General features: G+C 37.7%; 1 protein-coding gene across 14 annotated transcripts in view; it reads left to right on the top strand.

Moving 5' to 3' along the window:
* Positions 1 to 15267, top strand: part of NEBL (nebulette) — a 427388-nt gene that overhangs the window by 293104 nt on the left and 119017 nt on the right. For 12 of the 14 annotated variants that reach the window (XM_073334199.1, XM_073334187.1, XM_073334197.1 and 9 more), the window contains 2 exons: positions 909 to 1019; positions 8703 to 8813. The exons of the other annotated variants lie outside the window; for them this stretch is intronic. In XM_073334199.1, coding sequence (XP_073190300.1) covers positions 909 to 1019; positions 8703 to 8813 — 222 coding nt within the window. The remainder of the gene's footprint in view (positions 1 to 908; positions 1020 to 8702; positions 8814 to 15267) is intronic. 14 annotated transcript variants of the gene reach the window in all.

Below are 15267 nucleotides of genomic sequence, written 5' to 3'. Positions count from 1 at the left end.
CATCTTTTGTCAACTCACAAAAAAATCTGGGAAAAACGAATTTTCTGTATTTTAAAAAACAATAATTCATGGGAATAACCAGAGTAATAAATAATTAGACATGGTCCAGTTGGTGCATGTCAATTAAATATGATAATGCATTTAAGATGGCATATTCCTGATATCAGTGATTATTTTTAAAGATTATTTTATTAATTTAAAATTCATGCTCCTGACATACTTTGCTTCAGAGACAAAAACGGAAGCAAGCCAACAATTCTGTACTATGCTTCTGGCTTGCATCACTCTGTTGTGAGAAAGTTGCCATTGGGTTTTCTGTGCTTTGGTAATGATGCTTAGAAAATGCTAGCTTTGAATGGTAGTGAAAACACAGGAGAAATAACAAGAAATTTTAAAACAATATTTGATGTAGAAATCTTAAGTAGAAATTAATAAACAAATTGTTGTCTTCATATTCTTGTATTTGCCAGTGAAAATTAATTAGTGCCTCTTATTGAGTGTCTCAGTGTTCCATTATTTGTTTCTCCACTGAACACAATGTGCAAAACTCCAGAAAAATGAAAATATGTAGATAATTTTGCTTTTTGGATCAAGAAGTGAATTAATAAGTGGCATATTTTTTTACTGACTTTGCTTGCCTCATTCAAGGCTTCCTTCAAAATTTCTTCAATTTTAACTATCAGGCACATTATAGTGATTCATGGATTATATACACTAATCTGAAATATAAAGTGATTTGAAAATAAATGTGTATTCTTAAATTACTCTATAAGACTTTTCTAGGTCTTTTCCAGTACAAAGTCCTTTTGTACCATTTTACTTCAAAGTAAAACAAAGTGATTTGTTTAGTTACTATGTGATTCTCTTTGAAGTAATTCCTGCATTTTTTTGTCTTTTTTTCTTTCTAGACAAAGTACAAAGGATCTGCTAAAAAAGACCTTTCCAATTCTCTGTATAAGCAGATGCCAGCCACAATTGACAGTGTGTTTGCAAGAGAAGTTACACAGCTTCAGAGCAAGGTAAAGTTTAAAAAACAATTATTTTTAGTTTTTACAGATTAATTATGCAACAGAACACTACTACCCCCAGTAGCTTTAAACTGATATTTTATTACATATATGATTCACAGGATCCATTTCTCAGCTAGTGTATTGGCGTAGCTCCATTGATTTCAAAGGAGGTACTGCATTTTACATCAGCTGAAGATCTGGCTCATTATGTTTAGTAAATAGCATTTGAAAAACAGTAAGTCATTCATCAATGCATACATTAATTATTCCATAAGATGTTGTTGCATAATGTACGTAAAAGAAGACAAATCAAAATTATGTTGCAATCTACATGATCCAAGTGCCATATTGGCATTGTAAGATTTTTATCAACTCCTTACTGATAAACTCACAGCCTAAAAATATAGCGGTCTGATTTTCAGAGGTGCTTGAGAACCCATATCTCCTACTGACTTCAGTTGAAATTGCAAATGTTCAGCATTTTTGAAAATTAGGCTATACATTTTCAGTGTTATTCATCAGATTCCTACCAGTTTGAGATAGAAGGCCTGACTTCATTATTTAGTCGATGTTTTTTTGCCAAAGCTCAATTGTTCCCTGCAGTCTATTTTAGTGCTTTCTTTAGTCCAGTTGTGTCATTCAGATGGCATTGAGGGTAGAAAGCACTTAAGAACCCAAACATTTTTCTTGTTGGAACTCCACAAGGCTAAATAGCAAAAAGTTGGTTTTGAACTTGTGCATTAAATCAGGGGTTCTCAAACTCGGGGTTGGGACTCCTCAGGGGGTCAAGAGATTATTACATGGGGGATCATGAGCTGTCAGCCTCCACCCCAAACCCTGCTTTGCCTCCAGCATTTATAATGGTGTTAAATATATTAAAAAGTGTTTTTAATTTATAAGGGGGGGTCACACTCAGAGGCTTGCTATGTGAAAAAGGTCACCAGTACAAAAGTTTGAGAACCACTGCATTAAATGGATATCTAGAACTAATGCTGTCTACCCACCAGGTATTTGCACATTTTAGGTATTGCTCCCCCCACTTTCCATCTTAAACACATTTTTGAGACTCTTTTGAGACCTACCAGACCAGCAAAAGCAAAAAGCATAACATGATGCAGCTTTCAAGTACCTGAAGGGGGGTTCCAAAGAAGATGGAGCTCAGCTGTTCTCAGTGGTGGCAGATGACAGAAAAAGGAGCAATGGTCTCAAGTTGCAGTGGGGGAGGTCTAGGTTGGATATTAGGAAACAATATTTCACCAGGAGGGCGGTGAAGCACTGGGAATGGGTTACCTAGGGAGGTGGTGGAATCTCCATCCTTTGAGGTTTTTAAGGCCCGCTTGACAAAGCCCTGGCTGGGATGATTTAGTTAGTGTTGGTCCTGCTTTGAGCAGGAGGTGGAACTAGATGACCTCCTGAGGTCTCTTCTAACCCTAGTCTTCTATGATTCTATGAAGCAAAACCACACTGCCTATTCCATATTACATAAAATAAGTCAATCATACTACAGACTGATGTTCTATGGAAGTACTTTAAAGACTGTAACCATTCCTTTTGCAAATGAAAGAAAATGTTCATAGTAAAAGGAAACACTGAAATTAGATGGAGGAAATAGGTTTTGCTTTGTAAACTTAATTATCAAGTCAGCATTCAAAACTCCACAATGGTGGCAATGTTTCAGTCATGTCTGTAATAAGCAAATGTATTAATGTGAATTATATTTTACCTCTACTAGTTTGAAACAGAATACTTAGTGCAGTAAGTTAATTCAGAACAGTAACTAAAATGACATCAACATGACATGTCATTATAACATGATTAATTATAAGACTAAGTAGTGTTGTTGTAGTCACGTTGGTCCCAGGATATTAGAGACACAAGGTGGGTAAGATAATATCCTTTATTGATCTGACTTCTGTTGGTGAGAAAGACAAGCCTTTGAGCTTACACAGAAGATATTACCTCACTCACCTTGTCTCTCTGATTATAATAGTTACAGTTGAAATAAATTATAGATTGTAATAGTGATAAAGTAATAAAATTGTATAATGCTTTTTAAACACTTGGTTTGATTTATAAAGCATCAGTTAACTAGTTTGCCATGGGACTCACTCCTGGATCCATTCCAAATGAGAATATTATACAGAAATTATGTTTTCATATTTCATGTACAAAATCATGTTCTCTTACACACCAGTGATGTTAAGGAAAGGATCTGAGACTAAAAATAAAAACATTTGAGTCAGGAAAAAAAATCACAAAAAAAATCAATAGGGCTGCCCTTTTCTTATGACATTTATTGAAGATTTTGCCCAGCCATTCAATATTCCTAAAGAAATAAATATGCAATACAGTAGGTGCCATGCTATGTCACCAGTGCTTCCTTTGAAGTTTATAATATCCCCTTTTAAGTGTACACACATTATAAATCATAATAGACCATAAAACCGAAGACTGCTGATATATTTTTCCAACTTGTGTAAATCAATCCATCCTATAGAAAAAACCTGAGAAAGTGGTAAAATGACTTAAAAAAAAGTTTCAACTCAAGAGTTTTCAAGAAGGGGAAGAGGAGGTGGGGTGGTTACTTTGTTACAGAGCTGAATTTGAAATTGCTGTGAAGGAGCTCCTGAGGTATTCTCTCCTGGAAAATCTTCTTTACAGTATCCGAATCTAATCTATATTGTGTCTATCCTTGTGGGATCTAGGAAGCAAATACAAAGTTTTTAAGCTTCAGTTTAGTCATGGTAGGATGATATTTGCTGCTGCTCCTCCCTCAGTGGGGTTATAGTTCAGTAGGCTGTCATTTTCTCCAAGGGACAATCTAAGATGGGGAATGGGAGGGAGGGTTCACTGGCCATTGTGCTACCACTTGTGTTGTGGAAAGGCTGTTAAAAACAGGGTGAAAAAGCTGTGCTCTCTTTCTGAAGGAGGTGATTGTTGGACCGTGATGGGGGTTGATTATAAATTTTAGACAATTTCCATGCTGACAGTAATAATTAGACTCATTTGTCCAATGTTCTGAGTGGGCCAGAGATTACTTGGGGAAGTTGCATGGAAAATTCCTTGGTTTCAGACAGGACAGTGGCACCTAGAGAGGCCACTGCCCACCTACAATCACCTTTCCCTGAACTCTGTGGGGGGAAAGCCTGGCTCCACTAAAGTCACTGACAAAACTCCTATGGACTTTAGTGGAGCCAGATTTCACCCTGTAGAGTTCTAGCCACATAATATTCATATGGAGGGGGTTCTACCATACTTGAGAGAGGGCATGATTATATGTTCTACTATGCTTCCTGTGCTTGCTGTTCAGGTTTGGCTGTATTTATACTTTTGCTTCCCTGTGTGATATACAGCGGAGGCACAAATGTGACCAGCTTTGTTGGCTTTTATAACAACCCTTTTTACTCTTTGTTTTTCAATGTCTGGAAAATGGAAATCCATTCTAGCAAAATTTTAGAATTTTTGAAAACTTTTCCTTCCTGAATTGGAACAAAAAGTAAAAAATGTGAAATTTTCATGTGAAGGGATTTCTAGAAAATTTTCATTTGGGGGGAAATGAAACAGAATTTTTTGGCTTGTTGGCTATCCATCTGGAAAGTTCTTATCAATTTTACTTTCTCCCTGCAGGCAGAAAGTGGAATTGAGATGAGCCTTCCAGCTGAGCAACCAGGGAGCCATCATTTTGACTTTTCCATTGGAAAAATAGACATTTTCTAGCAAGCTGGAATTTTCCCACAGAAAATTCTGATTTTACAAAAATGGCATTTTCCACTGGAAAATTCCCCATGAACTCTAGTTTTGTGCCTTGTCTTTTTCAACGCTGAAAAACAACTATGAGACCCCCTTCCCCAACATTTTTTTAAAAAGTATCACACACAAAGATAAAGCATTTCTAATGGCTCAAGGAAGGAAATGATGTAAGGAACATCATTAAAGATTGTACACATTCCATCACTTTGTTTCTACCATGACAAAAAAATTGTGCTGGTTATTCCTTATCTGGAAAAAAAAAGGACCCAAAGCAAATTGAAGATTAGGGCATGTCAGCAGACAATTTAATTTTCCTCTTTTGAGCAGTTGCTACATATGGATGTTTAATAATATTTTCTGCTTGTTTTTGATGATGATGATAAATCAAGTGAATCTTAAGTCCCAGGTTTGACTTCCAGGAGAGTCATAGAGCATGGACGTAATTTCTTTCTAATAAACAGAGCCCTCCTGTTATTTTAAGATGTGCTGTAAGTGGTTTCTTGAGCTTTATTGCACCATTGTAATGTAATTTATTGAGACCAAAACTGGCATCCAAGTTTGTAAAGGTTACCCTTCAATTTTATGCTTGGTACCCATATTACACAATGTTAAACTGTTAGGTATAACTCTTAATGCTTTTGTTATGGTGAAGTATGTTGTGTCCATAATTTTCTCTCTGCCTGAAAAGCAGCAAATAGTAATAGCCCAGCTGGCTATTAGTTATAATTCTGTATTCAAACGCATATCTGGTAACTTAATTCTTTCACGGACATATTACATGCCATTTCCTCTACTACTGCGTGCACGTTTTATATATATTCCTAGATCAAAAACAGAAAACCCAACAACGACAAAACAAGCAACAATAACACTAGGTTAAATTGGTGTCAAGGTTGAGGGTTCATATCAGTAACTTAATGATAAATGTAAAGGTAAAAATTATTTTAAAACATTGTAATTATGCAAAAACAAGCATTAGTAACTCAGGAAATTCGGAGTTAAGGTTAAACTTGAAAGAAAACTAAATATGTTAAGTATGGAAATGCATAGCCAGGGTACCAAAACAGTCTTGACTCTGTCCTATATTGACACTATGGTGTGGGAGGAGAGAGAGCTAAAACTTATTTTATCTATACAAATCGGTTTAATCTCTGGCACAAACTCTAAAATGCATTCATCATAATGTATTGTTATTACATGGGGCAGAGTTAAGGCTTTTTGTAGGACCTGTAATCTTTAATCTTTCTGTAAAGCACATTTATTGTGCTATATACTAATGTTTAAAAATAAAAACTAATATGCCATAGCATGGAAAATTTATATGAAATAGGAAGAAATTTATAAACACAAGATAACTTACTGTAGATAAATAACATGTTTCCAAGAATACTGGTGAAATTGACATTTCTAGAACTCTTTCAAACTTGATTATCCATATTATGGGAAATAGTTTATGGATATATGATCTCTTTGCACTCCAGATGGGTAGATTACATTAGATGAATTTTTGGCTTGTTCCAATGAAAAATAATTCTGTCATTCTATATCTTGCAAAATAAAATATTACATTATTACATAGAATCATAGAATATCAGGATTAGAAGGGACCTCAGGAGGTCATCTGGTCCAACCCCCTGCTCAAAGCAGAACCAATCCCCAACTAAATCATCCCAGCCAGGGAGTTGTCAAGCCTGACCTTAAAAACTTCTGAGGAAGGAGATTCCACCACCTCCCTAGATAACCCATTCCAGTGCTTCACCACCCTCCTAGTGAAAAAGTTTTTCCTAATATCCAACCTAAACCTCCCCCACTGCAACTTGAGACCATTACTCCTTGTTCTGTCATCTGCTACCACTGAGAACAGTCTAAATCCATCCTCTTTGGAACCCCCTTTCAGGTAGTTGAAAGCAGCTATCAAAGCCCCCCTCATTCTTTTCTTCTGCAGACTAAATAATCCCAGTTTCCTCAGCCTTTCCTCATAAGTCATGTGCTCGAGCCCCCTAATCATTTTTGTTGCCCTTCGCTGGACTCTTTCCAATTTTTCCACATCCTTGTAGTGTGGGGCACAAAACTGGACACAGTACTCCAGATGAGACCTCACCAATGTTAAATAGAGGGGAATGATCATGTCCCTCAATCTGCTGACAATGCCCCTTACATAATTAAGATAAATGGAGAACACTGAGAAAGGAGATTATAAAGAATACAGCTGTCAAGTTGCAAGCTAAATACATTTCCACTGAGCTACTGAAAAAGCTTTGTTTTCATAAACGACTGGATGCTGTAGTGCAATTAACATACAGTTCATCACATTGGTAGCTTTGGAGCTACAGCCAACATTTCAATATAAAAAATGAAATGTTGGACCAGCAAAGTGGATGGTGCTACGTGGATACAACAAAGTGGATGATCCTATTTTGGAAGCAATCTTGGGACTTATTCTTCAGACGGGCTAGTGTTGGAAACATCATGAAAGCGACTCCCTGCGAGGGAGGGGTAGAGGGAAAATATTTCTGTATAGCATGTTTTATACCTTTTGATAGCGGATTACAAAAGTAGAGTGCTATTATAGTCAGGGCCGGCTCTAGGCACCAGCAAAACAAGCAGGTGCTTGGGGCGGCACATTTCTAGGGGCGGCATTCCGGCACCGGCCAAGCCGCCCCTAGAAATGTGCCCCAGCTTGCCTTTGCTCCGCCTCTGCCTGCTCCCCGGAGCGCGCTGCCGCCGCTCTGCATCTCTCCCTCCCTCCCAGGTTTGCTGCGCGCGAAACAGCTGTTTGTTACAGTCACTGTGTCGTGCAGCAAGCCTGGGAGGGAGAGGGGAGAAGCCGAGCGGCGGTGCACTCTGGGGAGCAGGTGGAGTGGAGGTGAGCTAGGGCGGGAGGTTGGGGGGGAATGCGGCATGCCCGGGGGAGGAGGCGGGGCCGGGGATTTGGGGAAGGGGTTGGGAAGGAGCGGAGTTGGGGCGGGGCAGCACGAAAAAAAAGCGGGGGCGGCCGAATTTTTTTTCTTGGGGCCGCAAAAATTCTAGAACCGGCCCTGATTATAGTCTTGTTGGGGGCTACTTGCTTTGCCAGCCGCAAAATGTAATATACAATACAACAAGATAGTGGCTCAGATTTTTGTTTTGCTATAAATTTTATCTGGTTTTTGTTGTTGTTTTCTGAGGACAAAGCCATCTTTGGTTTTACATCCTTCAGAAATATGGCACATTTTATGTTTTCCATGTTTTGGATTTGCATTAATATGGTAGTATGACAAAAAAGCTACTTTTCACATTTATCTTTGATCTGTGGATCTTCTTGTTACACTATATAGTCAGTGTAGGTACTTTATATCCCCTTGGGTGCTTGATTTGTGGTTCTCCTATAGAATCCTCGTGCCTTGCAAATAGCCAAGATAGGATATTTCCACAGATTTCCAATACCATATATTTAAATAGTCCAGGGCCATGTTCTTAGGTGCTATTTTCTCGAGAATTTTAGGGTATTATCTTCTTTGTATTGAGGATTTTAGTTTCAAATCATCCTTCTCCTGATCAACTTTCAACCTTATTGTTTTAGTATTTGCTGTTTTCTCATGGATTATTTTAATGCTTGCTATAGAGAGCTGTTTGAAAACACATCTCTTTGATGCTTGTTTCTTCTTCAGGCATCAAAACCTGGTAAATTTTCTAAATGTAAGCATAAAAGCTTATGTTAAGGATAGGTATATTGTAAGCTTTTCACATGTTTGGTGGACGTGTATGTATATATACACATGCAGTACTATGAAAGCTGTAGGACTGCTTGTTTGGCTTAATTTCTACTACAAAAATAAGCAAACTAGTTCATATATTCAAGCTAGTGTCATTTTCCTTCAAAATAGTGATTAATAAATTTAAGTATTATCCTTTTAAAATGATACCTGCTATTTTATCTGTCTTTATCTACATCTTGTTAAGGTACTCTACAAACAGAAACATGATGCTGAAAAAGGGACATCAGATTATGCACATATGACAGAGCCCCCAGATGTTAAGCATGCTATGGAAGTCAGTAAACGCCAGAGTAATGTAAGTACTCTCTTCTCTTAATTTATTACATTGTTGCAGTAGTGGTCGAGTCTATTTACTGCATATAAAATGTTCATGTTATATTTCAGTGTTCCATGGGGTTTTATTTAGCTTTCTAAAACCATCCATATATATATGAAAAGTAAAAATATGTATTTAAAAATCACTGGGAGCATAACCTCTGTGTGTGTGCGTGTGTGTAGGTTAAGCGTCAAAGTATTTTTAAGTACCTATTTTTATGCTAGATCATAGAGGAGGAGTTGTCTGTTATGCCATTAGTTTTTAAATTTGTTTTAAAGAAAAGTTCCCTGAATTTACATTTGCATATTTTATACTTTAAAACAGCATATTTATTTATGCTTTATTTATGCAAAACACAGAATGGCTTCTATGTCTTTGAGTGTCAATCTTCATACACATGAGTAAGATTATTCACAGGAGTAATCCTAAAGAGTTCAATTGAACAATTCATGAGCATATTTGCAGAATATGGACGTGTGGGTGCAACAGTGTAATAGATGGTAAAATTACTGATTTTTCAGGGGACTGCATTGGAGTCACTGAGGAGTAGAATTTGTCCCCATAGTTTTTTCAAAAATAAGTTTCCATTGCTGTTTTACAAATAAATTTATGAAAGAGTTGTTTAAAAATCTAATATATTTTATGGATGCTTTGTTAGCTTTTTACATTTCTCTCAGCTTAGACAATAAAATAGCATTATCACTTTATTTAAGGTTTTGACTGTGTAAATTTGGTTTCAGTTTCATGTTCTCATACACTAGTTCAATGCTGCATTTTTATGGTTGCAAATGCTAGAGAAATATTTATTTTGATTGAAAAACATAAATACAAAAAACAATTTCAAGGAAAAAAATCTGTTGGTCTTAGGTTTTGCAAAAGCTTTATTTATACTAAACTTGAATTTTAGGCAAAATTTGGCTAGAATAATTAGGTCGCTTTAAGGGAATGTAAAAATGATGAGATAAACCAAAAAGTAAGGACATTTAAAGGTAAGGCTAAGTTGGTCTTTTGTACCGAGGTACTGGAGTCATGTCAGGTCAGCATGAGATATTCTGCCCTTTCTGCTTTTTAAACAAAGCTCTCATGCTTTTTTAAAAGATCTGCTCTAGGAATTATTATGGGGAAGTTCTATGGCCTGTGATATACAGGTCAGATTAGATGATCACAATGGTTCCTTCTGGCCATGGAATCTACGAATATGTTTGTTACATACCTTAGGAAAAATGAAGTTAAGGCCTTAATTCTGAATGTCCTTTTTTATAAATTTGTGCTGGCATTTTAACAATAGCTTAATCAACGCTGTCCACTTCAAAATGTAACACAACCCTTAGGCTAATTCCCAGATGTTTAAAACCTTGAGAGCTGGTCAGCAACTAAGGGCATGTCTACACTTACCTCTGGAGTGATTGATCCAGCGGGGGTCAATTTATCGTGTCTAGTGAAGATGCGATAAATCGACCACCGAGCACTTTCCTGTCGACTCTGGTACTCCACCGGCGGAAAAGCATAGCCGGAGTCAACAGGGGAGTGTCAGCAGTCAGCCTACCACAGTGAAGATACTGCGGTAAGTTGCTCTAAGTACACTGACTTCAGTTATGCTATTTTTGTAGCTGAAGTTGCGTAACTTAGACCAACTTAGCTCCTTCCCCCCCCCCCAGTGTAGACAAGGCCTAAGAGGCTGTTGGGAGATTTCAGGGGGGTATTATGCTGGGAAGAGGAAGGATTTCTACTGCTGGGACATATGTGTGAGCTGCGACTCCCAAGAGTAAGTCACAACCAGCCCTGCTTTGCCCTCTTGCTTGAAACCTGCCAAGCTGTGCCTCCTCTTGCTTTTGGAAATCACCAGGATGTCAGATGAAGAGAGGGTATGAAACGGGGCATAGCTTGAGAGAAGATGCCAGTGGCTCTGGAAATGAACTTGCAGCATAAAACTCTCTGCCCATGGAGATGGGGGTCCTTTCCGGTCCTCAGTAAGGATGGTGAAAGGAGTGTTGCAGATGTGGAAGGGTTTTATTGGGGCTAGGGAAAGAAACAAGAATGGGAAAAGAGATGGGATCCATGATATGTGAGGAGTTGAGGAGAAGTACAGGAGAGGGGCTTTAGGTTCAAAAACTATCATCATCTGTACTTAACTATCCTTTGAATTTTAATTATAATTTGTAAATCCACAGTCCAGAACAGCCCCTCTTTGTTCCCACAGCTGTGCGTACTCCTGTTAACAGCATTAATGAAGGCAGTGTGCAGATGGGGAAGTAAATAAAAAGCAGTCGTGCTGTCTCCATTCGTGCTATAAACACAGCACAATAGAAAGTTTGTTAAATAAAGGAGAACAAACACAGAGGAGAAAGATGTTTTGTTATGATACTGTTTAACAGAATATTAAAAATAATGGAAAATGTGGGGGGAAAATTCAGCCTGAACAAACCAGCTTGTTGCATCCAGTTCACTGTTTTTTTCTTGTTTGCTAATATAGAGCTAAGATGGGGTGGAGATATATTTTTATTGCCCGTGAGAAATGGGGTATGTAACACCAGTTATGGTTACACACCTACTGTGTGTAATTACTGGGCACCATGCTGAATATTTGCTTGGGGATTTCTCATTTTGTGAGAAAAGGTTTAATTAAGAACCACATGAGGCTTCCCATTCAACTCTGAATCTGGAAGTTTGTTAATGGACATATTAAGGATTCCAAATATGAAGCATCTGTCTCTTGGAACTTAGGCTGTTTGTAGAATCGTTGCTTTGAGGAGAGTGCAGTGGTAGAGGGAAACTCTTGCAGGAATAGGAAGACAAAGCTCTTTTATCCACCACTCAGTACAGTATACCTAAGAGAGTAGAATGTATGTTTACTTACAATGGTCTGCCAATTCAATTCAACCTTTACATGCAGGGTTTACATCTAAAAGGATTAGGATGTGTTTAAGACTATTTACTCAGTTTTAAAATAAGACTGACATTTATACTCAACTGTGTGAAATGTGCAATTTCCTTTAAAAATGAAGATTGGATTCCACTTACAATACATTTGTGCTGACAATTTGAAACTGGGATGTGCTGTAGGCCTTCACACCACTTTGAATAACATTAACACCCTGCTCAAGTGTGGGTTGAAGCTGCATAATAGAGAAATACTGTAAAATCTCCTGAACAATGTGATCATTTGTAAAACGAAACATTTTCTACCTTTTTAATACTTCTACCAAAGAAAATCACTCTCCACAAAGTATAAAAGAAACATTTTTAGCTGTAGGAAATATACTTGCAATATTATTCTAAGCACTGTTCAGTGTTGGAATGAAAGTATGTTTGTTTAATGCAGACTATTTCTCTATAAATTGTGTTTCTGTTACATACAAGTTTGTGTGAAATGAACATTAACAGTCTGACTTCATCACACAAATGCCGTGCAGTTTGGAGAGAGACTGCCAGTCTATCCTATATATACATTATGACTGTATGTGGAGCCATCCTTTTATCTAATCCAAAATTTTCCAAACCCTGGACTGTAGTTTTTGCTGGTGGTCTATAGAGATCTGGCTGGTCACATGGTACAGGCTCCCCCTCTTTCAAGTTGAGAAAAACAGAACAGATGGGAGGGAGAGAAGAAATGAATAGCAAAAGAAGACAACACAATTAACTTTTTCAGAAAAGGAGAAAATCCTTGTTCCGGTTAGGTAACTGTAGTTGCCATAGGGCAATAAGATGCAACTGGTTTGATGGGTGGGTGGCGGTGAGTTACAACTGAAGGAAGAGGTGATCCTCAGACAATCTGTGAAGACATAGTTAAGATTATGAAAAGTTTAGCACTTATACAAAGGTTTACCTATTCAATTTGTTTTTAAAATGTTAATTAAACCTTATCGCATCCTACTGTAAAATAAGAAAGTGTCATTATCCCCATTTTACAAATAAGGAATCTGAGACAGTCTTTCCCAGAGCCACACAAAGTAGATGGCAGAGTTGAGACTAGAGCCCAGGTCTCATGGCAGCTGGTTCCATGCTTATCCCACTAGGCAATGTTGTCTTTAAAGTGTTAGTCACCAATTTGGAAAACTCCTGGAATGTATGCAGGCTCTGTGCAGTCCAAATGAAGTCAGAGTTTTTAACATCCCCACTGACCAATTAAAATGCACTATTTTCAGAAAAGCATGTTAACACATAGGAATGTATGTTTATCTTTTAAAATGCAAGTGCGAATACTGTCCACAAAAACAATTTCCAGGATAGAAATTACATGTCCTTTGATAAGACCCGATCATCAGAATTAAAATTAAGAGCATTTATAAACACCATCATTTGTCCACCACCATTTTGGAAATTGCTGTGTGGCAGGATTCTTGTTTTTCCTCTGATGAAGGTTGCATTAAAACTATGGATCCAGTCGTATTCTATGCTGCATATATATTAGGAAAAGCACCCAGAGCTGTCTAACTTTCTGTTGACAGTGGTTGTGAACAGCAGCTCACCCAGATCACCCCCAACTGGTGTTGAAAACGGTTTTATTGCTAGCGTAAATGGGACCAAATAGTTTTCAGCCCCATTACCAGAAAGGATGATGGTGTCAGTCTGTAATGGTCCAGAAATATTTTTGTTTCATCTACACTGGCAGGGAAACAGTTTTCAACACCATTTGAGGGGGAACCATGCAAAGCTGTTGTTTGTCAGCAACAAACTATGTTTGTCAGCAACTAGTCATTTTCCTTGTGTAGATGGACTCCAGAGTGACAGCACTGTAGTGCAGAGTCAGGGGGCTCAGATGGAGAGCCATTAGGGTAATTAGAGTGAGTTACGGGCCATTTCAAAGTACCAAAATGATTAGTTCACTTTAAGACTAAGGGTCAAATTCTGCCCTCAGATATATGTGCACATGTCTGCACAAGTCCTATGTGTGCACAAGTCTTATTGACTTTCGATTGTATATATCAGAAGTAGCAACAGAGGCTTGCACACTTCTTAAAATTCCATTTTGAACACGGGTGAGGGAGAGGGACATGATAAATAACTGCTGAAAGGCATCTCAATCCTTTAATACTAGGCCTCTTTTACTGAACTCTAAATGTAATATGAAAAATAAATCAGCTGATTGACAGCCAATGACTCTGCATCCTACATGGCAACCGGTTTAAGTTGCATTTCCCAATGAATAGAAACTATAATGCAAGTGCCTGTTATAAAATCAAAGCTAAATCATCTCAAAGATGTAGAATGTAAGCACTGAAAGACAGATCCTCAGCTGGTGTAAAATGGGTGCATCTCATTAGACTTTAGTGGACATGTCCCTATTTAAATGAGCTGGCCCTATAAAAATTAATCAACTAATTATGAGCTAGGGCTGAATATTTTCTGTGCTTTGCAAGTAATTCCGACTATTCAGCTAAATCTGGAGAGGCAGAAAGACTTTTTAAATTCAGATTAGCAGTCAGTTCACTACATGTTCCTTTAAAACTATTCAGTGGATGAAGCCACTTTTTATAGCAATTGTCTAAAATGATAGGCTAGTTTAAAATTAATAAACCAATATAAAGCTAACAAGAGTATTTGGTGAGAAATATTTTAACATACCCATAATAATTGCAAAGATGAAATAGATGCAGATTTTTTCCTCTTGTCTCTATTTCTTTTTCTCCCTCACACTCCTCATTAGTCTTCTGTTAACTCTCTGCTTATCCTTCTCACTGCTGCCAAAAACTGACGGAGTCTCAGCAACAGAGTTCTATACAAAAATAAGTTTGGATGGGCGCATCAGACATGGCCAGCCACAGTGAGAGACAGAAAGTAGTTCTTGAGCTACCTGTGACATTGTTCTGAAGGGATTAAGAGATTGACAGTTTTTCTATTTAATATTTGCATTATGATTCCAATCCTGACTGGCAGCTATCTCTTTGCATGAGACTGAACAAACAGAGTAAAAGATGGTCCCTGCCCCAAACTGCTGAATCTCTGTCTTTCCCTTTCCTACACAGTAGGTATTTCCTCCATTTCCTTTTCCATTGCTTTTCTTCTTTTGTAACAAGTTTCTCTTTTCTTTGTTTCATTTTTCCACCTTATTTGCTTTTCCTCTTCCCTCTTGTGATCTTTTTCTTTCACTTCCCATGCTCTGTACCCCAGCCGATGATTGTGCACATTCAGGTGGTGTGTTAGTCGCTGAGGCATCTGTTCCCCTTCTCTAGCAGAATAGTTTTCATTTTACTGTTATAACATAGCACTATATATAAAAAAAATAAAAATAAAAAAAGCATTTCACTTGACGGAGCAGAATAGCAGCTGTGTAACAGAGGCCAGCACATTGTCCCAGTGGGGAAGGGTCAGCATCCAGAGACTGAGGTTATTCAGGAAATGGGAAACATATTTTTTCTTTCTTTGGCCTATCTCTGACAAACTACTGTTCTGCTGCATAACATTTTTATTCTCACTGGAGTATGACAAGCCG

Source organism: Lepidochelys kempii, chromosome 2 (genome assembly GCF_965140265.1).
Source record: "Lepidochelys kempii isolate rLepKem1 chromosome 2, rLepKem1.hap2, whole genome shotgun sequence".
Lineage (NCBI taxonomy): Eukaryota > Metazoa > Chordata > Testudines > Cheloniidae > Lepidochelys > Lepidochelys kempii.
This window is presented reverse-complemented; position numbering and strand designations above follow the sequence as displayed.